At 41.7% G+C, this 26,803-nt stretch overlaps 1 protein-coding gene across 1 annotated transcript in view; it reads left to right on the top strand.

Moving 5' to 3' along the window:
* vps37d (VPS37D subunit of ESCRT-I) overlaps positions 1 to 26,803 on the top strand; it is a 44,812-nt gene that overhangs the window by 7,670 nt on the left and 10,339 nt on the right. Inside the window, exons 2-3 of the mRNA XM_034684604.1 lie at positions 2,350 to 2,521; positions 23,873 to 23,955. Of these exons, the coding sequence (XP_034540495.1) occupies positions 2,350 to 2,521; positions 23,873 to 23,955 (255 nt within the window). The remainder of the gene's footprint in view (positions 1 to 2,349; positions 2,522 to 23,872; positions 23,956 to 26,803) is intronic.

The raw sequence follows: 26,803 nt of genomic DNA, 5'->3' as shown, positions 1-26,803 counted from the left end.
GATGGCGTGCTGACTGCGACTGCATTACGGCCAAATTCCACCGGATCCGTGTCCGGTCCGTCTCCGATCAGTCACAGCACCGGATCTGTAATTTAGTCAATGTGTTAACTTCCACTGGATCCACTCCGTCAGGTAGCTCTGAGCCCTCCGGATCAGATACGCAAGACTTCTATTTTTGCCGGATGCCGGAGCACGATGCACCAATCACCACAGAGCAGATGGAGCGGGACAGGAAGTCAGGCACCAAAACAAATGAAAAAATCTGGTAATTTTCAGAATAAAACACTCTGTTATCACCAGATCGTATTTCACTGAACTACAACTCAGAGGTTTTTTAGAGGACCATAAAGACAACATGGATGAGGAGGAGAGGAGGAGAATCCTTGATTCAGTAATTACCAAGTGAAAACCTTTGTTTCATGACTCCAGCTGTCTGGCGGTCGTGTTCCGTGCTGCGTTCTGAAAACACAACCGGTGGGTGTTGATTGGCGAGAGGGCACGGTCTGGTGGAAGTCCCGTGTTATACATGATGATATGTTGAAAAATGCCTTTTTGCCTGTCTGGTATGAACCCATCTCGCTTTGCATTAATCAGTTAGACCTGTCTTTTATCAAACTCACTCGGCTCAGCGTCTGATTGGTTGATTCATCACTGAATCTATATTGCAGTTATGACGACCCATACTTTAAAAAAGCTTCTTACTCCAGCTAGGAAACTTCTAAAAGATCTTTTTTTCCAACACACTTTGATTTATGAAAAAAAACGATATTTGTCCGGCATAAATAATTCTGTTTCAAAGAATAACCCACTTCAAAGTCGTAGAAAAGCACCCAGCAGTTAAAGTTGGAGAGAGTGTCAGTTTTTAATGACTGGTTCCTCATTTGGAAGTAGAAGAAAAACTGTTGTGTGTGTGTTAGTAAGAGACTCTTTAATGGTGGAATCAGACACATTTAGCCTCTTTTAAACTCTGGCCTGTCACAACGACAAACAGAAAACTTTCCATTGTCCTCACAGCACCGATAAACCTTAAATCTGAAACGATCCCCGCTGGAGGAGGATGTCAGGCTCTATGAAAGCACTCCAACATGGATGTATAATAGTTAGTCAATAGCCATAAAACTGTGCAATCAAAAAGCTTGTTCACTTCTACTTTTCATAAATAAAGGGGACGATAGCTTTGACGGCTGGTGCCAGACTTGCATCATTGTTACAGTTTGTATTGAAGCCTAAATATGCTCTGTTGAAGTCAAAGTGTGATTCGATTCGTGGATGGTGATGGTTGATGTAGAAGTGCAACTGCAAGGCCAGCCCAGGTGATGGTAGAGGATGAGACTAAGACTGATGGATCTTCCTTCCTCCATCAGCAGGTGCTGTGGAGCTGCCCTGAGCAGGACACGTCACCTTCAGGTGATTCAGAGCCCTGCTCAGCCTCCATGTGCTGGCAGAAGAAGATAAAGCAGTAATTGCTGCTCTCAGTGACCTTCAGATGCACAGAAAGCTTTCTGAGTTCAGCTCATTTATACAGTCGATGGTTCAGCCCTGATATCCCCTTTCCACTCAGAGGTCATTCTGGGCCAAACAAACTCATGTGGCTGTCTATCCCAAGAACCACTGGGACTTTTCTTTCAGCAGTTTACTGTAGGGCACTAACACACAACTTTGTAGAGAGACAAAGCGTTTACAGGGTCTGTGTTGCATGAACAGAATCACTGACTGCATCATGAGAGTCAACACGGTCTCGACGGTACTGCAGTGTTGAAAGCTAGACGGCTGGGTTACCACACTTGTTTGAAAGCTTTCAAAATCAAGAAAATTATGGGAAACTGAGGCCCAAACTCATGAAAACTGAGCGTTGATGAAGTCATGTTATTATGTGAGAGTCTGATAGGGCTGCAGTGATTATTTCAATGATCATGATGTGTTTCTTAGTTTATCCGATGCTTAAAGTTTAAAATGATCTCTTATTTGCTCAGTTACGCGTCACTTTTCCAGGTTGCATGATATTAAATATCATGGTGAAATTTTTCAAAAGTCTCTTGCTGTGTTTTCACATCGACACACCCTGACTTCCCTCGCATGTTTTACGAGGGGGCTGGCTGGAAACGTTTGGGTAGAGTTGGAGTGAAATGTTTGGGCTGCTCAACATGAACATTTCTGGTAGTTTCCAGAAGTTCCAACAGTTTAAGAAACGTAATCCAGAAAGAGCGTATGCAAACCCTACAAATGAAAAGTCTTACAATCTTATTCACATGTATGTCATAGGATTTCACAATTTCCTTCACAAGAGTCATACAGAAATGTGACAGACTTCATCATTGCTGATTTCACTGAGTTTGTGTTTGTGTTCAGTTTCAGGAGCTTCAGGTGGAGCGGGAGACGCTGCTGACCTCCAACCGGAGCCTGGCGGAGGGGAGCCTGGACCGACAACCCCGCCTCTGTAACGGCAAACTTCAACTGGCGGAGAAATACCGGGAACTGTCCAACCTGGCAACCACATGCTGGGAAAAACAGAGTCAGCTTGGTGAGTTTACCCCACCATTGATGAGACAATAAGTGTGGAGGGGCCGGGAGGAGCGGGAAAGGGGCTGATTCTGGTTCCACATTTGGATGCCATTGGATGATCACTGTGGAGTCATAAGTCAATAGGAGTGTGGTTGTGATGATGAGGTCATGGGGTCAGATTCCAGGGCTAGATGGGCAAATATGGACTTGCTGAGTGGAAGTGAGGCCCTGAAGAGGCAAACATTGCTGCCATACTTCTGATGACGGACAGATTTCAATGTGACCTTAAACACACGTGAGGTTTTCTGGGTCATTTTCATTTCAGCGGTGACGACGTCATTGTGAGGATTTTTATAGACTTTGGTGAAAACAAACCAAAAGATGAATTTGCAGAACAAAAGGTTGAGTGCTGACCACTTAAGGTTAAAGCTAATTATATGTGATATCCCACAGTGGCTCCTCTTTGTCTCACCTTTAATTGCAGCAACATTTGCAGAATGCACCGCAGGCTTCGAGACATAGAAAGCAGACTGAAGCGTTCTGGACTCACTGCGATTGTCCTGCTGCTTCAGAGAATGAGGAAAGTTTCACATCAGAGTACAGAAGCAGCGTCAGAGTGTCAGGGAGACGAGCCTTCAGCCGCTCACTGAAAGCCTCGGCATGACTGCAGTTTGGTCATGGGAACGAAATGGAGCATATCAAATGCCAGCAGGAAGCTTGCAGCAGTTGTCAGAGAATGTGCGTGGTGAAGGGGGCCTTGTCTTTGTTTAGGCGAGTCATGCTTGTGACAGGCCAGCACCAGAGGATGTCTTCTTAAGCCTCAAGCCCCTAAATTTTAAGCCTCATGGGCAGGCTTTGTAAATTCCTCCCAGTGTAAGAGCCATGTCAAGAGCAGGTGATAAAGTAAATCCTGCGCATTAATTTCTGGAGGTAATGTCAACCACTGCTTATTTATAACTCCTGTGTGGAGGCTTTAATGGAGCAGGCCCAACGCTCGGGGAACTCTAATGAAACAGCAAGATTTGTGCTGCAGCCTCAGCTGCCGGCCAGTGATGGAATTGGGTGGAATGTTAAACTTCCTCTCAACGTGTGTGCATTACACAGATGCAGTCCTCCCCAGCAGAGCAGGATGGGTGGGGGTCTGTCCTTCCTCTGCAAAACATCTGACTCTCATTTGCTGCAACGCGGGAACGAGGGGAAGGAGATGAATGAGGAGAGTTTTGTTCTGCCCAGTGATCTAAGCAGAGACAAACTGTGGAGTGGATCGAGGCAGACAGCTGTATTGTTTCAAACATCCTGCTGTTTGTTAGACCAGAGAAAGCTGGCAGAGGATTCTGTGGTGGTGGGGTCCTTGTCCCCAGGTAGAGCGGAGACCTTGAATGTGTCTGTACTTTCTCATAACTATTATTGGCGTCTGTTTCCTTCTGCGTCATTCTGCTGCCGATCATCTGCGCTGACTTTTACCTGATTAAGATAACAGATCATTCAAACACATCTTTACAAACAGGTTTCAAAGCCAACTTGTCCCCCTCATGTCTATATTTAATTCTCTTGTTTTGTTAACTCCCACATCCTGATGAATCCTGTCAGGATTATATTTAGTGACCACGTTCACACCACCAGTCCCAGGTGTACTTTGGGGCTGTCAGTTTTTTTCTCTCTGCTGGCTCAGAAGGAAAACTGCTTCAGACTGTGTCGGTCTCATGGACTGTACACTTTCTGAATACATGGGCCGTCACCAAGTTTGATCAAATGTTCAGATTGGAATAAAAACTCTCAGCCCTGGTGTGGTTTAGCTCAAGTACTGAAAGCTTTTTGGTGGTTTGCTTGTACTCAAAGTCAAAACTCAAAGTTTTCCCCATAAAACCAAGACAATGGTCTTTCCAGAAGTCTAACCGAGGCCTTCAATAGCCAAAATACAGCAGTAAAAAACTTGAATGATGCTTTTGTTGCTATGGGCAATGAGATATTGTGTTACAAACAGAGCATGTGCACAGAGGGGGGCCGGAGCACGCCACAGGTTTTTTAAACTCTGAGAGTAATCTCCGGCTCCGTGCTGCTCCAGTTTGACTCCTGCACCGCTCAGCATGAGTTCAGAGTATGTCTGACCTAGAATACAAACACTTGTCTGTCTAAAACTGGCTGCTGCAAACTCAAGAATGGAGGGATGAGGTCATTGAAAGGAAATCTGAGAAATTATAGTTAGTTTTTTATGTAAACAGTGACAGATATGAAGCAGTTCGACTTTAGGCGGGAAAGCAGGTTGAATTATCAGCTCTGTGGAGAAGAAGAGACATTTCAGCACCCTGTCATCTCACGTTGTTTAGTTGTAAAAGATGACATTGTGAGGTAAATAAGGAAACATGTTGAGGGTGAATGTAAAGTTTCTCACCTTTTTGCAGTTGTCTACCATCCAGCTCCTCAAAGCATATTTCAGAGCACACTAAGCAGTGAGGCTGGGTGTGGTGGGATGAGCAACAGCACTAAAACACACCAGCCGAGCGGACAGATGATTGATTCTTTCAGGCCGGCACAAAGTCACTTGCTGAATGTTTATTTCAAGGTGCTTTAAAGGTTCTGTCAGGACTTCTCTCTTTTAGTGACAGGACTGTCTGAAGGAAGACTCATCCTCAGGCACACACTTACTGATGAAAAGGCATACTAAATATGTATTTAGTAAGTCTTGACCCCTTTTTGTTTTTATTGGTAAGTTCAGAAGTGTTCACAGCATCACATTCCTTTGAGATATTTTCAGCACATCTCCGTTGCTATTAAAAAATAAGTGCCCGAGACGTTCAGATGTGCTGTCACTATGTTTCAAAGAGAGAGAGAGAGAGAGAGAGAGAGAGAGAGAGAGATATTCTTCTTCTGATGGTGTTTACAATAAAACTGTCAAATAAGAAACATGTTAAACGTTTAACAGTCAAAGCATCTCATGTGAGAGCAGCTTCAGTGTGCCGCAGCCAGATCATGCAGTGAGATATTTAGGTTGTGAGTTAATCACCATGAGGGCAGGTCTGATCCTCAGTGGGTGTTGAAAAGCATCCTGGGACATTTTAATGAAATCACCTTAGAAGCAGAAGTGTTGAGCTAAATTAGGTGTTTACTGCAGCAACTGACACCTTTCTGTCAGAACAGGCATTACTGTTTCAGCTGTTTGAGCATCGGTAGCTCTTCTGTTCAGTCGGACCGCAAAATGTTCACATGCTGCCTAACATATATCAACCACTGACAAGTAGGGCTGGGCGATAATTCCATAACAGTAATTATCGTGATATAATTTTTCTCAATATAAGTATAACAAATGTTAAATACAAATTTGATATAAATAAACCTGGAATTACACCCCAAACCACTAGAAAGGGAGGAGGCGCTAATGAGCCTTAAACGCTAGTTGCCACCCAACATTAGACAGAAGAAGAAGACTGCATTGAACAGCCAATCGTGTCGCAGTGAGAGGTAGGCAGGGCTTAAATACAATTGGAGCGGAATTTAAACACAGCATTATGCAAATAACCTCAACCTGAGAAAAAAATAATCCAGAAACTAAAACTTCACAAAAATCTCATCTTACACTAAAGACCTGCTTCCTGTTAGCACCATCAGAAAAGATGGATTCAAGAAGCTCATCAGAAAACTAAATCCAGATACAAGCTAACAAACCGTCTCCAACTTTCACCCAGGACCAAAAATCTGACATTACATTTTTAATTGAATAATGATCTATATTTATTGTGATAATTATCTATATCAACTGTTATGAAATATTTGATTGTGATAACATCATTTTTAATATCCCCCAGCTCTAGAAACAGGTGTTAAGTCAAGAGATAATCAATTTATTCACTACACCTGCCAGTGGTGAACATGTTAGTGTAGTTCAGGTAATGCTTCCTCTCTTCCTTCACTCTGTGTAAATCACAAAAACACACACACTATATAAAGTGTAAAGGTTTGCAGATTGGGTCCAGAGAGTTAATCATAACCATGTGTAGCCATGAGTGTCTGCTTTAAAGCAACATATAATCTGTTCTGCTGTGGATTGGACCCACCTGAGGGAGCGTTGACGTTTTAACAGTAGGTGTGTTCTGGTTGGTGGAAAAGGTGTGATGTCAGTCCCAACACCATTGTTCTGTATCTATGTAAGCAGCCTCATCTGTTTCTGTTTGTCTCCTGGCTCCGTTTGCTCAAACCGTTGCAGGTAGACTGTGGCGGTTCATTTGATGTCACTGAAAGCTTCCAGCTGTGCGTGTTTCAGTCTTCTAACAGCAGCGATTCTGTTCCTTTTGTTTGTTATAATTCCTCCTTTATCTCCTGTAATCCATGTACCGTTCCTTGTTTTACATTGAGAAGCACTAACATGCAGGAATTCAGGAATTTTTCAGGAATTTTTAGCAAACAAATGTAAAGAGATGAACAATCTGAACCTTTTTAAGTGGACCACACATTAAAACTCTCCACACACCCACGAGTTTGGGGCAAGTATAGGTCAGCCGTCTGCAGGACTGTACTTGTTATGTCTTATTTTCATTCTTGTATTTGTGATGTTGGGTGTGGACATCAGAACGGGATTATGGGCCTGTTTGTTGTTACTGTAGCAGATCTAAGTGAATGTGAACTCTGAAAAAGGCTTTTATACTCTCTTCCTCTGGGAACACAGCTGACTGGAGGTGGAGAACAAAGTGCATATGGTGTCTCGTAACATTTTGTGCTTTCTTTTCGGGGAGTTAACATATTCAGATTTGGATAAAAGAATTGTACTCTTGACTCAAAGTCAACAAGTCTCTTGTGGATTTTAAGGATGTGAAAGATCTGAGTGTTTTCTTGTTTTTTCGGGACGTCTGATGCATACTTAGTTTCAGAGATTCACTTGGCTGTCAGGTCACATTCACTCTCTGAATCTGTGAGTTAGCTGAGCGTCTCATACGTTTTTTTAGGGATTCAGTGTTTAAAGATAGTGAAGGTGTTATTCACTGTTGATGGTGTAAGTTTCCAGACATATCATAGGAGTAGAGATCAGGTTTACTGCTGTGAGAACTCAGGGGCTGAATTCCCAGTAGTGGCACTTTCAGCTTTGTTGGGCTTTTCAAAATAATTGGCTGTATTTGTTTGTGTGCAGCCTGTAAGGGTTCTCTGTGTTCTTACTGCTGGAGCTGGAAGACAAGAGAAAAATATGTAATTGGTATTTTTCTGACCATCGTAGTGTCTGTGATTTAATTGGATTTTCTTCCTCAATGATTAAGCTGCAGGTGTATAACTGCAGAATTAACCAGCGTCTTTATCTGCGGCTGCTTGATGGTGAGAGAAATTATCCATTTAGGTCAGAATAATCCAATAAGTATGCAGTACAGCCACAGGAGTTTGTGGTAGTCTCCTAAAGTGAGTCCCCCTCTGCAGAGTATCAGCTGTGATGAAATGTCTGACTGAACTCATCATAAGCCAAACTAATGGAAAAATGTGCTCCAGGTTGTTTGTGTTTCTTTAATCCGGTCACAGTCGTCTTGGGAGTCTCTAAGCCCGGATGAAGCCCAGGTGCTTCTTCGATGTGTTGTGAGAAGGGGTGTAACCATTCTTTCATTGCATCGATGCATTGATTTATATTCCCTTAATCCAACAATGTGTCTCTGCACTTTTAATGAAAAGGAAATTTAAACTGTACATCTGTCTGGTTTCACGTCCAAAGTGTGGACACATTTTGGCTTTTGTATCTGATCCGGAATACTCCACCCTGCTGGAACGCAACGGAGCAGCTCCAGTGGAAGTTAACACATTGACTAGAATGGAAACCTATCAGATCTGGTGTCATGTCAGCTGGAGACGGACCGGACACGGATCTGGTGGAATTTGGCCGTCAGGTACCGCCAACGGTTATACTCAGACATTTGACCAAAACTCAACAAGCACTGAGGCTTCTATGTCATGTTAACCAAAATAGCATCATCATATTGTTCTACATGAACCAATATTGTCCTCGTATTGTGATGCGTTTTATATGGTGGTTAAAATATGTCATTACACCCCTAGCTATGGGGAAACCTGTTTTGTTTTTTGGAAACTCTGCACATCCAGAAGTGAGCCCTGGCACTAATGTGACTAAATCATCTCAAAATGGAAGTGGCACATCAAACTTTAAAATACTTCAACATAAGAGCAGAAGACATACAAATACAAATCTTCATCAGAACACTCTTTCAGTGTGAAGAAGGCCAGCTCAGAGAGGGTGTTTCTTTCACACAGCGACACAGATTTTACAAACATTTAGCAGACAAGGAAAAAGGAAAAAAAGTTATCTCTAAAATAGTCAGAGAGAACCAAAGCTACACGTTCTACCTCCTGTAGTCTGACTCACCTTATGGTTACGATGAGCTGAGCATTATTTGATATCAGAGCCATACTCCAGACGGCTCAGAAGCTCAGAGAGTTAAAATTAGCTTTACATGCTCACAGGAAACACAGCTTCACAAACAATGACTCGGTGTGCGTAGGAGATTACGACACGCTCTGTTATTTACATGATAACTCAACATCCACCTACAGCTCACGTCTGAAATAGATTCAAGACCCAGCTTGTTTGTTGGTCTGATGGGACTCAGCCCGCTTCTTACTCAGTCCAAACTCTGATTCTTCAGGACGGTGTTTTTCCTCTTTGACAGGATCGACATCAGCCAAATGTAATTACTTAAGACACTGGCAGACACACATATAGAATATCAGGAGCCAAAACCCATGGTGTTAAATCACATCGCATCATAACTGATAATGAAGCACAGCCAACAAACCTTTATGGGCGCAGATGTCATTTTTGTGAGACATGAGAGGAAATCAAAAAAAAGTTTAGTTTAATTTGGAGTTTGAAGATCTGTCGTGATGTGTGTCTGGATAGAATAAGCAGACATCCAACAAACATAAATCGACTTCACCTCCAGGTTTGGTTACCATCAGCAACAATTACAATGGATGAAATGCTTGCTCGCTGGCTTCGACTGCCGCCCGCTTGTGAAGACTCTATTAATCATGTGAAATGTAATTAAAGTCCTGGCACTTTCGACTGACTGATTTCACTCTTCCAGATAGCAATTACACACGAGTGCCATTCCTGCTGGTTGTCAGGACACCTGCACAGAGAGGATGTGATTTGGAGGATAGTGTGAAACTCCCACCCAGCCTGTGTACAACCAACAAGAGTGTTAGCAGCAACACAGATTAAAAATGAGAATTCAAAATGCAGAGAAAACAGAGAAATGCCTTAGAATAGATTAAACGTAAAGCTGTCAGATGAGCTCTTCCAGTTGTAGAAACACAAGCTCTGGCAGTACACAGCTGCCTTCAAGCCAACAGTAATCCCATGAGCTGCATTGACCGTGACTGAACAGGCTGAGACAAGATCATAGACCCGCTAAAAAGTCCACACACGGAAGGTAAGAAGATGTCCAAGAGCTGATCATACTCTTTGATGTCAGGATACATCCCAGGATTAAGTGATTTAAAGGAACAGGAAGTGTAGAAAACAATGTATAAGAGGGTTGTCTAACATTTTGACATTTTAAATTTAATTTAAATTTAAAGGCAGGTTTTTGATCCTGAGTGAAAGTTGAAGACGGTTTGTTAGCTTATATCTGGGTTCAGTTTTCTGCTAAGCTTCTTGAATCCATCATTTCTGACGGTGCTAACAGGAAGCAGGTCTTTAATATAAGATGAGATTTTAGTGAAGTTTTAGTTTGTAGATTCTTGTTTTTGTCAGGTTTAGGTTATTTGCATATTCATTTTTAGATGTACAACAAAGATATATCAAATTTTGTACAGTGTATAAGTTTAGAAGAGTATAGTTTTGAGTGGTGCCCCTTTAAGAATGCTAAGGGTTACAGGCAGAGTGATGTTGTTTCCCACGGTGCAGTGAATGCATCACGGTTATTCAGTATTCAGTTGTACTACAGTCGCTGTGGACATTAAACATGTTGGAGATGCACAGCAGAAGTTGTGTCCTTTATCCACATCTTGAAAGTATATTTAATGAAGTGTATTAAGTTAAAAGTTGACGCCGAGGGGCGCCGGTGGCCTAGCGGTCTAAGCGCCCCACGTACAGAGGCTACAGCCCTCGTCGCATGAGTCGCCGGTTCAATTCCCAGCCGCGACCATTTCCTGCATGTCTTCCCCTACTCTCTCCCCGCATTTCCTGTTTCTCTTCAGCCGTCCTATCGCATAAAGACAAAAAGCCCAAAAATATCACTTAAAAAAAAAAGTTAACGCCGAGTCAGCACAGTGTCGGACTAAGGACTCTGCTTTGAGCTGGTAGGTTTGAAAATATCACTTTTTTATCGAACATTTTTTATATTTATATTGAGAAAAAATGTATCGAGATAGTTATCGTTATTGAATTATCGCCCAGCCCTACAAGGAATTCAAAATGTTTAATTCTTAAAGTTAATAAGGAAAGTAAAGAAGACAGAAAGAAAGGGTGAACAAATGCTATCAAGCTGTATGCATGCACTTAATTACTTTACGCCATCCCTGCACAAGTCTGAGCCAAACAATGAATATGAGGCTATCGTCTAACATTTTAATAACAAATATCATCCTGCAAGTGGAGCGCGTCATAATTCAGCAGGGATCCCTGAATAAACTTAAAATAGCAGAGTGTTATCTCAGTACGCTGGAGCAGTGAAGCTGTTATCACACTTGTGTTGGATATAAAAGGAATCCTCTCAGGTTGCCTCGCTGCGCCATGTTAAAGGGGACACGCATTGGGCCGGAGAGCTATGGGCTGTTATTCACTGCTGATTGGTTGGCTAATTTTCAAGCTTGGGATACATCCATGCCCTTCAAGGCCCCATCTGTAATACCATGACCTATTTGTGTATAATCAGCCGCAGATCACTTGCCCGGCATGTTGAACTGCATTTCTTCACTCCATTTCTCATGGCCAGTCTGTGCAGCAGAGTTAGCAGCTCTCTGTGGTGAAAGAACTGTATTCATTTCATTATCATCGACCCATCGGGTCTCTGTGTTTGTGTTGTTTCCAGCTGGCGCCCCATCAGTTGGACACATTGATATCTTGCAGCCTTTGACCAGAGACGATGTTAGCGGCATGTCAGGCGTGAAACGTGGAAATCTGTTGAGCTTTAGAAGGAGAAAGGAAGCTGGAAGAAAAGGCACGCTGCTGCACTGATACTTCTGTTCAGATATCATGTGCAGTCAATCACCACATTTCATGATATGCATTTTATAAGACCTTCATACTTTTTTAAACGAGCTCGCAAAAGTCTCTCTCTCGTTTTAAAGCACTCTTTGATAGATGAGCTGCATTCAAAGCTTCCCTTTCTGGTGATTGATTAGCACTGCACAGAAAGCTCCAACTGACTGAATGTGCTGAAATAATGTAAAACTGAAATGAACCCCCAACCTTCAAGCAGCAGTGAGAAACAGCTGAAAACATCACGTTTAATGTGGCTGAAGCAGAAATGCCAGTGCACTGAGGTGTACATAATGATGTTTCTTACAGTATCTATTATCTGCAGCGGCTTTATGCATTATGAAAGTTTATCTTTTGGTTCATTAAACATCTGCAGCCATCTTAAGGCATTAGGATAGACATGCTAAAATAAATCTGCAGCCTTTGATTTGTGTCGTGTTGGGCTTCAGTGCCTTCACACACAGAGTCCTCTCTGTTTACCTTCATTTAATCACATGCAGATAACAACAAGCTGCAAGGAAATTAACACACACACACCCCAAAACACATCATCACACAACCCAGATCTGCTGTTCATGCGTGAGAAGATTGCATCACATGAGCTCATCAGGGCTGAGTTTCATTCTTGAAAAGCACTGTATTGCAAATTCTGTTGTATCACATCAGTTACGATGTGATGTAACCATAGAGACAGAGCACAATTAAATTCCACCCACAACCGGAGGGGAAAACTATTCCTTCACTCTCCATTGTTGACTTTGTATTATGTGAAGGTGCTGCCTTGTCACTTCCATCTGCTGGCACACAACAGAGACATGCCTACGAGCTGCTGTGTGGTGGGATGCTCCACCAAAGGATAAAGAAGCAGGAACAAAGTTTCCACAGGCTGCCGATCCAGAAAAACTTCATGAAGACGAGCATGGTTACAGGAAATAAGATGAGAGACATGCGGGCGCGGGGGGGGGGGAATAAGATTCTGAGGGGGCACAACCTTAAATGTGCAGCAAGAGGGAGGAGATCGTTTCTAACATTTGAATGTAGCATTAATGAGGCTGTGTGCCTGATAGTTATTAGATATGCTGCAGATGCTGATTTGGTCAGACAGACTGTAGAGGTGGAAGCTACGTGATGCAGAGCCTGATAGATTAAAGGTGAGTTTTAGGAGGATTTAGGAAAAGGGACACTGATACAGGAAATTACAAAGTTAGTCCATGCAGCATTCTTTCTACGGCGTAGTTAATGCACTCTTTTGATATGCTTTAATCTAAATTCTTTAGCTGGATACTCGTTTTTGTCCCTTTATTCATTGGTGGTAAAAAATGGTGCAAACTAGTCCTCGTGTTGGACTTGGTTTTGTTAGGGTAAGGCACATTGTGGCGTGTTTTTCAACCCAACTAAAACTAAACTATTTATTCATGATCATCCAGCATCGCCCTACCTCAGATGTAAAAACTAAAACCTCTGTTCAGTGGTGCATATTTGTGGTGGTGTACATTCCCCTCCCGTCTTGCTGCACCTGTCAGAGAACAAAATGTTTTCCTTTAGAGGCTGATTCCTTATTCATTGATATTCTGTTGTCACACCCCTCTGTGATTTGCACAGCTGCTTCAGGGACCAGTGATGGGACTGTTTGAGAATCAACAGTAACATCGGCCGGATGGGTTTGGAGCCACGATGAGTTACACTGTGGCAAACAAATATTACACATCACATTACATGTTAGTGGTCTGCTGTCAGGGGCGGATCCAGAGGGAGGCCTGCTTTCAAATCTGAATGGCCACCAAAATGGTCACCTGGGTTATTTTGCTTGTCAGAGGCAGGGCTTGTGTTAAAATCAGCTGTAATGCATTTGAGCTGCTTTACAACAGGCTTCTTGGATCTTTTTTTGAATTTGAATGTGTTAACACTTTGAATGATGACTTTGGAGTCCAAAAAGAAATACGATAAGAAAACAAGAAGTTACCATTCTGTTGTGTTTAAGGTGTAAAAAGAATCTTGTAAGGATGTAGAGCTGGGCGATATTGAAAAAGATGTTATCACGATAAAATGTTTCATTTCAGTTGATATTGATTATTTTCATGATAAATATCAAATCTTTCTTTCATTTAGATTTAAAGGCAGATTTTTGCTCCTGAATGAAAGTTGAAGACAGTTTGTCAGTTTTTATCTTGATTCAGTTTTCTAATAAGCTTCTTGAATCCATCATTTCTGACGGTGCTAACAGGAAGCAGATCTTCAATGTAAGATGATATTTTTGTGAAGTTTTAGTACATGGATTCTTATTTTTCACGGGAGGTGCATTTGCATATTTTGTTTTAGATGTACAACAAAGAAACATCAAATTGTAAACTGTTTATTAGTTTAGTACAGTATTGTTTTGAGCGATGCCCCTTTAAGATTATTAAGAGTTAAGGGCAGGGTGTTTCCCACAGTGCAGTGAATGCATCACAGTTATTCAGTGTTCAGTTGTACTACGGTCACGGTGGACAATAAACGTGTTTGAAATGCACAGCAGAAGTAGTCTCTGTGCTCTTCCTTTACCCACATCCTGAAAGTATATTTAATGAAGTGTATTAAGTTTAAAGTCAACACAGAGTCGACACAGTCTTAGACTAACGACTCTGCTTTGAGCTGGTAGGTTTTCAGTTTCAGCTGTGTTTAAATTCTGCTCCAAACTTCTTTAAGCCCCGCCTACCTCTCACCCTGCAACATGATTGGCTGTTCAATGCCATCTTCTTCTTCTGTCTAATGTTGTGTCGCAATTAGCGTTGAAGGCTCATTAGCACCCCCTCCCTTTCCAGTGGTTGGGGGTGTAATTACAGGATTATTTAGATCTCATTTTTATCAAACATTTGTTATATTTCATTTTGAGAAAATTACATCACGATAGTTATCGTTTTTGAATTATCGCCCAGCCCTACAAGGAATTCAAAATGTTTGATACTTAAAAGTTAATATGTAATTTAAAGAAGACAGAAAGAAAGGGTGAACAAATGCCATCAAGTTTTATACATGCACTCAAATACTTTTATGCCATCCCTGCACAAGTCTGAGCCTCCAAGAACTCCATCATATTTTCATTTCTCTTACTATGGTAGTTGAGTAAAGCAGTCTCATGTAATGTGTTGTTTTTGTTTTTTTAATTGTTTTTTATTAACAGTTCACATTTCAGCCACAGACTGTAGGGCCTTGTGAGCATGCAGACTTTAAAAATATAAGTGTCTATCCCTGACACCTTCCTCTCTAAATTCCCTTTCACCTACATGAACCAAATATAGCAGTCACTCCTGGAATCGCCTGCACTGCCCCTCCATGTGCCCCGACACCTATTTTTGTCGTTGCACTTGCGTGATTAAGCCGCGGCCCCATGTCTTGTCTCGTTGTCTGGAAGTGATTAATCGTACAAATGTGGATGAAAGGTGCTCTCTCTCACAGTCTCACCTGGAAGGCACTGTGAGCCTTCATGGTGTCACAGTCTGTTGGAGACAGGAGAAGTGACAGAGCTAGTTTGGTGAAGAAGGGAAAAAAACAAGAACGGCTTAGAAAGTGAGGTTTAAAACCTGACTGCCTCCCACCTCTGCACGCCTGGTGATTCTCTCTATAACGTGGCTTTTCTTTCGGGCCACAGCATCAGGGTTTTATTGTTGGACTAATTACAGGCAGAAATATAAGTTGTGAAAACAAGGAGTAGAAGAACTTCTGAAGTGAATTACTCCACACTCTCTCTCAGTGTTACTGCAGCTCTCCTGTACTCTCAGCATGGTCCATTAATATGTTGACATCAGCTGTTCTCTGGGAGGTTGTTCCTCAGTCCACACAGTGGCAGGAGCTGTCACATGGATCAGTGTTCCTTACAGCACAAGTTCCTCACGAACAGGATGTAGGTTTGGATTCAGATCAGTGCTGAGGGTTCATTCTGACTCTGAAACCTGACTGAACTGAACATCTTGACAGAGACTGAAGGAGAAGCTGGCGGTGGAACTGATTATTTTGTTGCAGGATCGAGCACTTCAAACTTTGATGGCCACAGAACATGTTTGGATTGGTTTGTCCATTCACATTGTACAACTTTAATATGAGAAATAGTGAAAAATACCCCAAATGTTTTGATCTTACCAGCTTTCCAATTCCCCAATATATTTCAGGAAACTTAAATACTCACAGCTAACAGTCTGTAAACAGTGATTACTTTTACACGATTAATCAAACAGACTATCCTCAGAACACTCCAACAGCAGATGTCGTAGGGACTATTTCTTCAGTGGGAACTTCTCTCAAGCAGATAGTTTACAGGGACACATTTCAGAGGCAGATTCGTAAAAGCCTGAGAGCTGGGAGCAGACACCAAGAGGTTAAGTATCTGCTTGGGAAGAAGCCACCAGGGATCAGTGGGAGAATATGTTTTTGTATGATTTGAACTTTATGAACTGACCCTTGGCTAGAGGGAGGCATTTGGTCCATCTGTCTGTGCCTCTATTCATCCGTCTGTCCCAGTTTCTGAGTAATGCCGTGAAATTTCCATTTTCATTTAATGCCCCAAAAATATGACTCTGTCCCTGGCAAGTTATCTACGTTTTTACATGAATTAGCTGTGGATATCATAGTCACCAAATCACTGTGTGTGTCGTTTCTTCAATCCAAAAGTTTTCTTTCTTTTGTGCCACATGATAATCATTCAGGCATCAGGGGACCAATAGACACAGATGTTTTTAATGCCTGATTCTTGTTGGTCAATTAAGGCCCTCTGAGGTCGACTTTCTCTGTGTATCAGACTGCCGCTATAAAACACAGGACTTCAGGGGACACAGCCCTTTTCTCACGGCAAAATTCCCCCAGATCCGTGTCCGGTCTGTTGCCGATCCATCACAGCACCTGATCTGATGGGTTCCTATTCTAGTCATGTGTTAACTTCCACTGGATCTGCTTCATTGCATTACGGCTGTGTCTCTGATCCAGCAGGTCAGAGCCCTCCGGATCAGATACACAAGACTTCTATTTTTGCCGGATGCCAGAGCACGACGCATCAATCTCAACAGAGCAGATGGAGCGGGACAGGAAGTCAGGCACCAAAACAAAATGAAAACATCCGGTTAATTTTGAGAATAAAACACTCTGTGTTATCACCAGATCGTATTTCACTTAACTACAACAACAAACCATCATGATGAGCGGAGCCAGGCCTGGAGTCAACAGGTCAGAGGTTTTTAGAGGACCAGAAAGACAACATGGATGAGGAGAGGATATTTATTAATGCTTTAATTAATGCTGGAAAAGCTTGATCTCCAGCAGTCCTGCTCCGTGCTGCGTTCTGAAAATGCAACCGGTGTGTGTTGACTGACAAGTGAGCACGGAGCTGGACTGCAGCGGATCAGAGACAGACCGGTTACAGACATGGTTGAAGTCCCTTGTCAGGAACACTTCACGCAAAAGGGGACAGGAGTATGGTGGGGGATGATGCTGCAGTGAGGACTATCACCTCTGTATTGGGGACATTCTTCAACCAGCGAGCTGTATGCTGCACAAATCGCCCAAAAAGCATTTTAAATCCTGTTTAGACTTTATTTTGAAAATGCCTTCAGACAAATGAGACGTGACCACCCACTCACAGTGAAATCTGATTTCTCAAACCACCTGCCGGAGCATTCTGAAACACATTTTGGCAAATATCTTTTTCTTATGTGTCCACAGTAATGGTGTAACAAGAGAATACATTATTATGCAGGATGTGTAGGCTGTTTGCTTTCAGCTCACCAACACTTCATCACACACTCGTTATGTAGATGTGTGCTCTGTAAGGAAACCTGCCCTGCCTTAAAAACCTGAAGGAGGCCTGACTGAAACATGTGTAACCATCAGTAAGTGGATCTCTGAAACTGAACAGTCAGTAGTGTCATACCTGGATCAAGTTGTTTGAAAGTAACTGTGATGAATGTATATTCAGCCTCCTTCTGACGAACTGGTTCATGTTACCTCTGTGCTGATTCTGTCCTGTACATGCATCTGTTGTATTCTGTAAAGAGAAGTCTTTTCCTGCCTCTTCTGTCTTTTGTCAAAGATACCGCACACTGAGAGACTTGGCTTGGGAAAAAATAAACAATGGCTCTTAATCCCCCTGTGTAAATCTACCAGTGGCAGCAGTGACAGGCATTAAAATATCTACATACAAAAGAAAAGAGAAATCTTCCAAGCAGTGTCCTTGTTTCCTTTGTTATATTGAAGCTGAGAATTACTCTGAGACTATTTCATACCCAGTTAAAAAAATCTTCACTGAGTATGTAGTCCACATTGTAGATCATTCACCGATGCACAGATGTTGCACAGATGCAGTCAGATGAACTGAATGCTCTTTTTTTGTCATCACAGGATTTGAAGTAGCTTTAATCCAATTTAAATAGATGTCTGGTATGCAGCCTTTATCTAAGAGCAGTTGTTCTGCAGGTTGTTTTGGGGTAAACATGCAGTAAACATGTTCTAGCACACACACAATGTCTGAGCAATGTTCTCTTTACAGTATCAGGAGCGTGACTATCGTCCTCATCAGCTCATGTTTGCTCCCAGACAATGCGTGTTACTTCATCACCAACACCATTGACTTTCCCTACACTGCACTGCGAGGCTCTGGCCCCCAGGTCCAACCCCCCCCCCCCCCCCCCCTCTTGGTCACCCTCTCCACCTCCCCAAATGTAGGTCACACACAGCTGCCACGGGAGTGTTTGTTTGCCTGGCTGTCACCTCTCATTACACCCCCATCCCCTCAACATCTGCACCGAGGGGTCATAAACAAGGCCATCCCTGAATGCATGCACGCTTTGTCCTACAGCACAGATGACTGTAGCCAAATGCCTAAATAACGTGGAGCAGGGATGCATGGATAAAGAATGTAAGGGATGAGGAGGATTCCAGTGGTGAAGATAATGATCGTTGATTCCAGTGATTTTTCTTGAATCAATTATTTTAGTTTGATTTTATTATTAACTTTCATTTAGTGCAGATTGTTTAAGTCGTTCAGGCCATCATGAATATAACAGTTCTACATAAACCAGCCTGATAAGAGCTTTAGTGACAGAAACCATGTTTGAGAAAACTTAATTCAACTTGTAATTTAAAGCTTGGGTTGTTAGTCAGACTTAGATACACCTTTTATTATACTGGTTAAAATGATCTTTATGTCCTGATGTCAATCAATACATAATGTGTTCTTAAAAAAAACTCTATCTACAGGCGGAGTAAACCTGGGAAAACACCAACCAATCCCTGCCATCAGAAGCCAAATTATGAAACCAATCAAATCCCGTCCTGCTGTTCTGCCCGCCTCCTGCACGTACATGTCATGTTTGTTTGTGTTTTTAACTTTCACTATGAGAATGTTTTGGTGTTACCGCTGAGTGAGACATGAGTTGATGTAGTGCAAAACACCAACGATGTCCTGAGGACCGGTATGAATCAGTCACCATCATATGGTCGCGAATCAGCAGCGCTCGTGCATGTGAGCGGGGGTGTCACTTTGGAGGAGCTCCGAGGAGAGGGGGGGAGGGGTTAGATGGAGTCCTGAGGAAATGCTACATTCAAATTCATGCTAGTTTTCCGTGTCTGCAGGCAGTCAGTAGGTGGGGCTCTAAATCTTTTGGTTTCATCATCAGTGAACACTTACTGTGTCCATTTGAGTATACAGGCTGTTATTGAAACCACCTGCCACATCCTACCTACAAATTAAGTATGTAGTATGTAGTATGTAGTATGTACTGCATACTATACTGCCTCAGAATTAGTTTGTAGTATGTAGTATGTACTGCATACTATACTGCCTCAGAATTAGTATGTAGTATGTAGTATGTACTGCATACTATACTGCCTCAGAATTAAGTATGTAGTATGACTGTTCTGTTGGATCTGTTCTGCAGGATGCTGGGTCAGGCGTCGCTGCATTTCTGGTTTCAGAAGTAAACGGCACAAGCTGATCGCGAAACTGCTTTCAGTATCACTTATGTTTTAAAAAAGAAGAAGCATAAAGTTAGCCCTGTGCATTTTGGGAAACAGTACGTGAGGGAGACTGGTCCGATGCATACGGAGACATTTTTCCGAATCAGTACGAAATCCGAGGAGTTTTGGCATACTGCAGATTTTACTCTTGTTCACATACTACATATGGAATTTTGCCCAATTCAGCACGTACTACTAGAGTAGTAGGCACTTTCGAAAACAGCCACAGTCTGTAGATAAACATGGGACTTACTACCCAGAGAGGAAATGGGTATTTATGAACTATTGGAAAAAGTAAGTTTTTGATTATTTGCTGATTGGTCGATATCCACAAACAGGGCAAAATTGGCCTTGACAGAAAGTCAGCCGATATATTGACGAATCCTAAACTATAGTAATGTGTCATTTACGCTGAGGGGACGGTGATGGTGTCAGAGCCAAATCTGACCAAAGTCTGTTGGACAAGTTCACAGAGACGTCCTCTTTACGAGCAGAATCCCTCGGCTGTAAAGATCTGGCTGAAGGAGTTTATTACCCAACATTCAGAGAGAACATCTTCTCTGGAAATTCAACTGTCTGCACACTTTGTCCTTTTCCTCTCTATCTGTGCTGACGGGGGGTGGAGATTTCCCTCAGGGGCTCAGAGTTATTAGAGTCATTACTGTGACCTTTATTTGGCCCCCAGTCTCTGCTGAACCCGGTTTGACCCGCAGGGGGGCAAAGCGTGGCTGTCACAGCGTCTCTCTGAGACACTTTGCAGTCAGCTGGGTCAAGCCTGTACATATTGATGACCAACCACGAAGCCCGGGAGGTGAATACATGCTGGGCATGTGCGTGAGAGTCCCGCGTTGATACATATTCATAAGACAGCAGGGGGTGTTTGTACCTCTCTCTGTTGGTCATCACTTAGACGTGACGTTGGTGTTGCTTCCTGTGTCACCAGCTTTTTCTGTATGCAACAACAGAAAGTGTTTTTTTCTTCTGTGTATATTTGGGTAGATTTGTACCATGAAAAGCTGGCAGATATTTTCATTAGCAGTTCCTGTTTGCACCGGAGTGATGTTTGTTCAGACAGCTCTCAGTGGATTACCATAATACTCAAGAAAACAAACACACAAGAAAAAAAGGCTCTCAGGCTTCAGTTGCAAAGGAGAAGATTTTAGTTATTTCTGAGAGGATTTATGGATATTAATTCAGGATGGATATCAAAGATGTTATTCTCAGTAAAAGTCACAGTGAAATAAAAAGTGTATCATTTCACAGAGTTGTGATTTTAAAGAGTTTCAGCACTCATTAAAGCTCCTGTGTGGCTCTCTGGTTTTATCACAATTTAAGCGCCCCCTGGATTTACTTTTCTGACAAGCTTCTTGAATCCATCATTTCTGACGGTGCTAACAGGAAGCAGGTCTTTAATGTAAGATGAGATTATTGTGAAGTTTTAGTTTGTAGATTCTTATTTTTCTCAGCTTGAGGTTATTTGCATGATTTGATTTAAATTTACAACAAAGAAATATCCATTTGTATACTGTGTATTAGTTTAGTAGAGTTTTTTTTTTTAATGGTGCCCCTTTAAGATTACTAGGGTTATGGATGGAGTGATGTTGTTTCCCACAGTGCAGAGAATGCATCATGGTATTTCAGTGTTAACTTGTCCTACAATTGCGGTGGACATTAAACATGTCTGAAATGCACAGCAGAAGTAGTCTCTGTGCTCTTCCCTTACCCACATCCTGAAAGTATATTTAATGAAGTGTATTAAGTTAATAGTTACGCAGAGTCAGCACAGTGTCAGACCAACTTCTCTGCTTTGAGCTGGTAGGTTCAAATATATTTAATTTTTATCAAACATTTGTTAAATTATATTGATAAAAATTATATCACGATAACTATCATTATTGAATTATCGGCAGGCCCTACTCCTACCTACTAACTTGTTTCATGTTACACCAGCATGCCTCTGCCCCTCTCACCTCACTCTCTCCCATTGTGAACCCTCCTGGCCCCCTCCTCCATTAGCTGAAAATCTCTGCTGTATTAGTTGTGTTTGCAGAGAGATGACAGGAAATGAAGAGGATAGAAAAAGAAAAACAACATGAACAAATATTCTTCATGGTCGGCAACAAAAGCCCCCTGGTCACAAGAGCTCTCCATTCTTTGATCTTATAAAATGTTCATAGTCAACAAAAACCTGCTCTAATTTAACATAAGTCATGTCCTCAGGAAATATGAACATCTGTAAGTTCGAGTTGTGTTTGTATCTGGAGGATCCAATAAGATTAATATGAAAGTAAACATGTGGGCTTACTTAAATGATCATTTAGTCCACATTTATCAGATCAGAGTTTTTATCCTCATGGGGAAACTAAGCTGCTTGAATTGTCTGATGACTTGAATATTGTATTAACAGGAAATAGTCCAATAACTAATTTACATATTACAGGAACTTGGCAGTACTTCAGCTAATGCTGGCTCACACAGTGTTCTAGTTACTGGCATCTCAAGTGTGTGCTTCCTTTTATTCAAAGTCCTTTGTCTTACAGCCGTCCATCATCTGACTGCTTGTGATTCTTGCTCTGTTGGACCTTTTGTAGTGATGTTCCCAGATCTCAGAAATGACCTTGATGAGTTTGATGTTATAATGAAACACATGATAAAATATAGGCTACAATAACTTCACCCACGTTCTAACAAACAAGCAATTTATAAAGAAGAAGAGGGAGACAGCCTCAGAGTACAAATCCAAGGACTGTAAAAAGTATGCACATAGTCTCAGTGACGTCTCACATTAATACATGAAGAGACATTATGAAGCCCAAAGATGTGGAAATGCTGACTCCATCTATCTTTTGACTAATGGCTGTAGCCTTGCTGCCCACCTTTCAACTCAGTCACACCCCTGATTGTGAATAATTATGTATAACCCATAGACTGTATAAATAATGGATGTAGTATTGGTGATGTTACCCATCTGTTTCTGAAGCGCTGTTTTGAAGCCAATCATTGGTGGGAGCCATATTGGAAATGTTGAACTCAACCTAACTTCTGTCGAGCGAGTGTGAGGAAAAGAGGCGGGCTTTGAGCCTCCTCGCCAACAGCTACAGTGTTCCCGTCTGTCAGTCAAGTCAGCTGTGCCTCTCATTGGAAGACTCGTAATCGTAATATCCAGACTACACTCGTTTTTTGTGCCAGGCTGTAAACATGTTTATTTCTGCTGTAAAGATCGTCTTTTTTTAATGGGTGTGTATGTGGTTGACGGTACTTCCAGAGCCAGTCTTTGATGCAATAGACATGGGTGAGCTTGACCCCCCCCCCCAAACATGTTTGGTATTTTGAAAGTAGCACAAGTGGCGTCTCTTTGGCTCTCAGCGCCAGCCTCAAGAGGAAACTCGAGGAACTGCAGTTGCTTATTGTCTATCTTTTTCCACACCAGATGTTCCTGCTTTTAATAAATTAACTTATTTAAAAGCAAAACAGAGAAGAACCTCTGTTGTTATAAACTGGTGTTGCCCTTTCATGATGAATACAAAGCACTCAGTGTGCATCCTCGTCTCCTGACAGTCTGCTGAATGAATGTGACACAATGACAAAACAATATCTGGTCATTCATGTCTGCACTTGCTCGTCCTTGATGTTACGCTGACATGAGCATGTTTGAATGTTCTGCAGCTGCTGCCCCTTTCTTTTTTTTTGTTGTGGCTCCCTGCATGTTTTATGTTATTGACATTATCATAAATTATTAAAATATACTATCTATGTGCACACATGAACAAAGAGTACTCGTGGCATTATTGATGAGATAACAATACAAAGAGCTTGAAAAAAAGAAGGGAAAAGAATGTTTTTTGGGGAGGGTTGAGGTTTCATGGATTTATTGGCTGTGTGGAATCTAAATGCTGCATCTGACAAATGAATATAATGGTTTGCAACATTGAGACTCAGAAATAGATCACAGTTTGGTGGTCAAACCAGAGAGCAGACACCAAAGATCAGCTTCTTAAAATAGCTCAGAGCTGAATATTTGCCCCGATTCCTTCGTCTTTGCAGCCAACAACTGTCCTCCTGATCACCACCATACCCTCGTCAGCACATACCCTGAAGGCTCCTTGTTATTTGGAAAATACTTCTCTATTCTGTGGCTCCTTGGTTACTGGAGTTTTTTTTCCAATTCTCTGCTTCAGTGATGTTTCTTTGTCTTTGCAGAAACTCATGGCCAGAAGCACAGCCTGCAGACGGCGCAGAACCTCCTGCAAGAAGAGGTGGCACAAGCTGAGGAGCATTCAGAGGTAAAAGAGAAAAAGGAGGAGAAAAAAAGCTCATGATATTGAGCTCTGACTTCTTCTTCTTCTTGTTGGATATCAAGCACAATCTTGCATCGCTTTGGCAGCTCAGTTGTGGGGGATTCTTGAAAAGCAGGCTGACAGCCCACCCACTTTTGTGCAATCTGATCTCCAAAGACATGAGGAATATCCATACAGTGAGCAAACCGCCAACATCTGAGAGCAACTTGACCACTTCCAGCATGGGGAGCTTTGCAGAAATCTGTCTTCATTCTGTTCATTTGTTCTGCCAATCCTTCAGCCAGACTTGCATCACAGAATATTTGTACGAACATGCTAACCTTACCTGAGCTGACATAAAAGACCCATAAGATCCTAAAGAAGGGAGACACTTCACTGCAGGTTCAAGATTAACAGGATATTTCTCTTTTGTTTTCATTCATTCTTTTTTTTTTTTATTGTGCAAGAAATGTGCTTTACAAGAAGAGGGTGACCAAGTGATGGACAGAATAACAAGTAAACAAGGCATGGATATGAACTGCTATTAAAAAAAGCAGACAAACAAAGAAGTGATAATAATATAATACTAATAAATAATAATAATAATAATAATAATAATAATAATAATAATAATAAGAGGATAACGATGGCAAAAAAAAAATAATGTCCATAAAAAATACAGCAGAAATAAACTATAAAAAGTAAGCAATGAAAATAATAATTGAAAGTCACTAAATATATTATATCTTCTATATATTATGGGCTGCACGGTGGTGCAGTGCATAGCGCTGTGGCCTCACAGCAAGAAGGTAACTGGTTCAAATCCCAGGTGCCTTTTGGTGTGGAGTTTGCATGTTTTCCCAGTGCATGCGTGGGTTCTCTCTGGACACTCTGGCTTCCTCTCACAGTCCACAAACATGCTCAAGGTTGATTGGTCACTCTAAATTGCCCGTAGGTGTGAGTGTGCGTGAATGGTTGTCTGTCTTTCCGTGTTTGCCCTGTGATGGCGACCTGTACAGGATGTACTCTGCCTTCGGCCCGAAGTCAGCTTGGATAGGCTCCAGCCCCCGTGACCCCCAACGGGATAAGCGGTCTAGATAATGAATGGATGGATGGATAAATATATTATATTAATAATGATAATGAAACAGATAAGGCTGAATGACAGTATCCTAATTACTAATTTCAAGGAGGTTAGTGAATATCTTCTGATGTATTCCAAATATGATACAATTAAAGTGGAAAGATTTATTAGATTATGAGGGGTAAATACTTATTAACATTTTTAATTTGTTTATTTTCTTCTGTTTCATATGCATCTTGTTCTTTAAGATGAAGTTGTTTCAGTAAAGTAGTCTGAAGAAGGGATGGGTAGTTGTTGTTTTTTGCCCTAAATGAAAAAAGTTGGAAGTCCATTATTCTGACTTTTATAAAAATCTGTGGAAAGACACAAAGTGAAATCACAGGCATGCTGGTGACTGACTCCTTCTGCTCTGCTGCACAGATAAATGAATGAACCATATCCCTCTCTTATGATCACTACTTTGGGTCAAGGTGACAACAAAATACTGATGAAACTCTACAAAAATTGTCACATCAATATAGAAATGATGTGAGGACATTACATGTTGTTGCAATAACATTTAAATATGAACATTTTCAATGCAGTGTACAGAGTGGTTCTCTAAATCTCTGTTCATTGAGTTTTAGCTGAGTTCACAGATACTAAGCTCATTGTCGTTTGGATGATGAAGTTGATCAGCTCTGAAAGCGAGAGGCTTGACAGCAACATTAGCCCTGTTCTTGATGTTTCAATAAACAACTCTGAGCGAGGAGGCCACAGAGATGCCCTAACCCTGTATGTTATTCATTTGTTTTATTTGCAAGTGGAATTCAAAACTGTCTCAAGATTTTAGTCAAAACTTGAACTCTAAAAGGTAGAAACCTCAGACCCAAACACTTCACATCTGTTTACCTCTCCTACCATTGACCTCTGGTGGTATCTATCCATGCAGATAGTCTAGTCTGGCTCTATTTGTGGAGGCTTGTTTTGTCTGCCTCTACCACAATGCAGAAGAGGTAAACATTGTTTTGTTTATTGCCCTGGCAGGCTTGAAAAACGACATTTGAAAAGCTAAAAACCACGTACTCAGTCCTTGTTCCTGGAGATAATCCACAAACCTCACTTTGAACAGTTTGCTGTTTTTCACTGGTGGTGAGAGCAGGAAAGAAAATCATGACTTTGCCAATATTGAATTAATTCTCTGCTGGCCTTGATAAGTTCACAGCTCTCTAACAAACTAGTAAATGAAGACTGCAGCTTTTCTTCAGAATAAAAGCCGTGTTCATGCTCTACTCACTCTCTTTACAAAACCACCCTGACCCTGTGACATGCCTGTGCCAGCATGATAAGTGTGTGCACGCAGCTGAGGCAGCACACAGCTGCTTTTAAAAAACATGTTTCACTATCCTTTTTAAGAACGATAAATAACAATCAACCTTTTTCTGTGTGCAGAGATTTTTGGACAGAGATGACACAACTCTCAAACTGTCTTGTCTCTGCTTGCTCAGTCAGCTCATGGTGGGTTGGAGGTAGACTTTCACAGGCAGGATGATATTGTCCTCACGCTAAAATTTCACTGCATGTTGAACAATACGGATGTAGGAAGTGAAATAGAAATTAGAGCCCAAAATGAATGAGATTAACCTGCATGCCATAGTTTCTCTACGTAGACAGAAACACGTTTCCATGAAGCAGTTTAACAGACGGATACATCAGACTTCATTTTTTAATACTTAGTACGGGCAAAAACGACTAACAGTAGGTTAAGTCCATAATTACTTCTTAATAGAG

Source organism: Notolabrus celidotus, chromosome 5 (genome assembly GCF_009762535.1).
Source record: "Notolabrus celidotus isolate fNotCel1 chromosome 5, fNotCel1.pri, whole genome shotgun sequence".
NCBI classification, from domain to species: domain Eukaryota; kingdom Metazoa; phylum Chordata; class Actinopteri; order Labriformes; family Labridae; genus Notolabrus; species Notolabrus celidotus.
The sequence above is the reverse complement of the archived record's forward strand: the minus strand, read 5'-3'. Positions and strand labels throughout refer to the sequence as shown.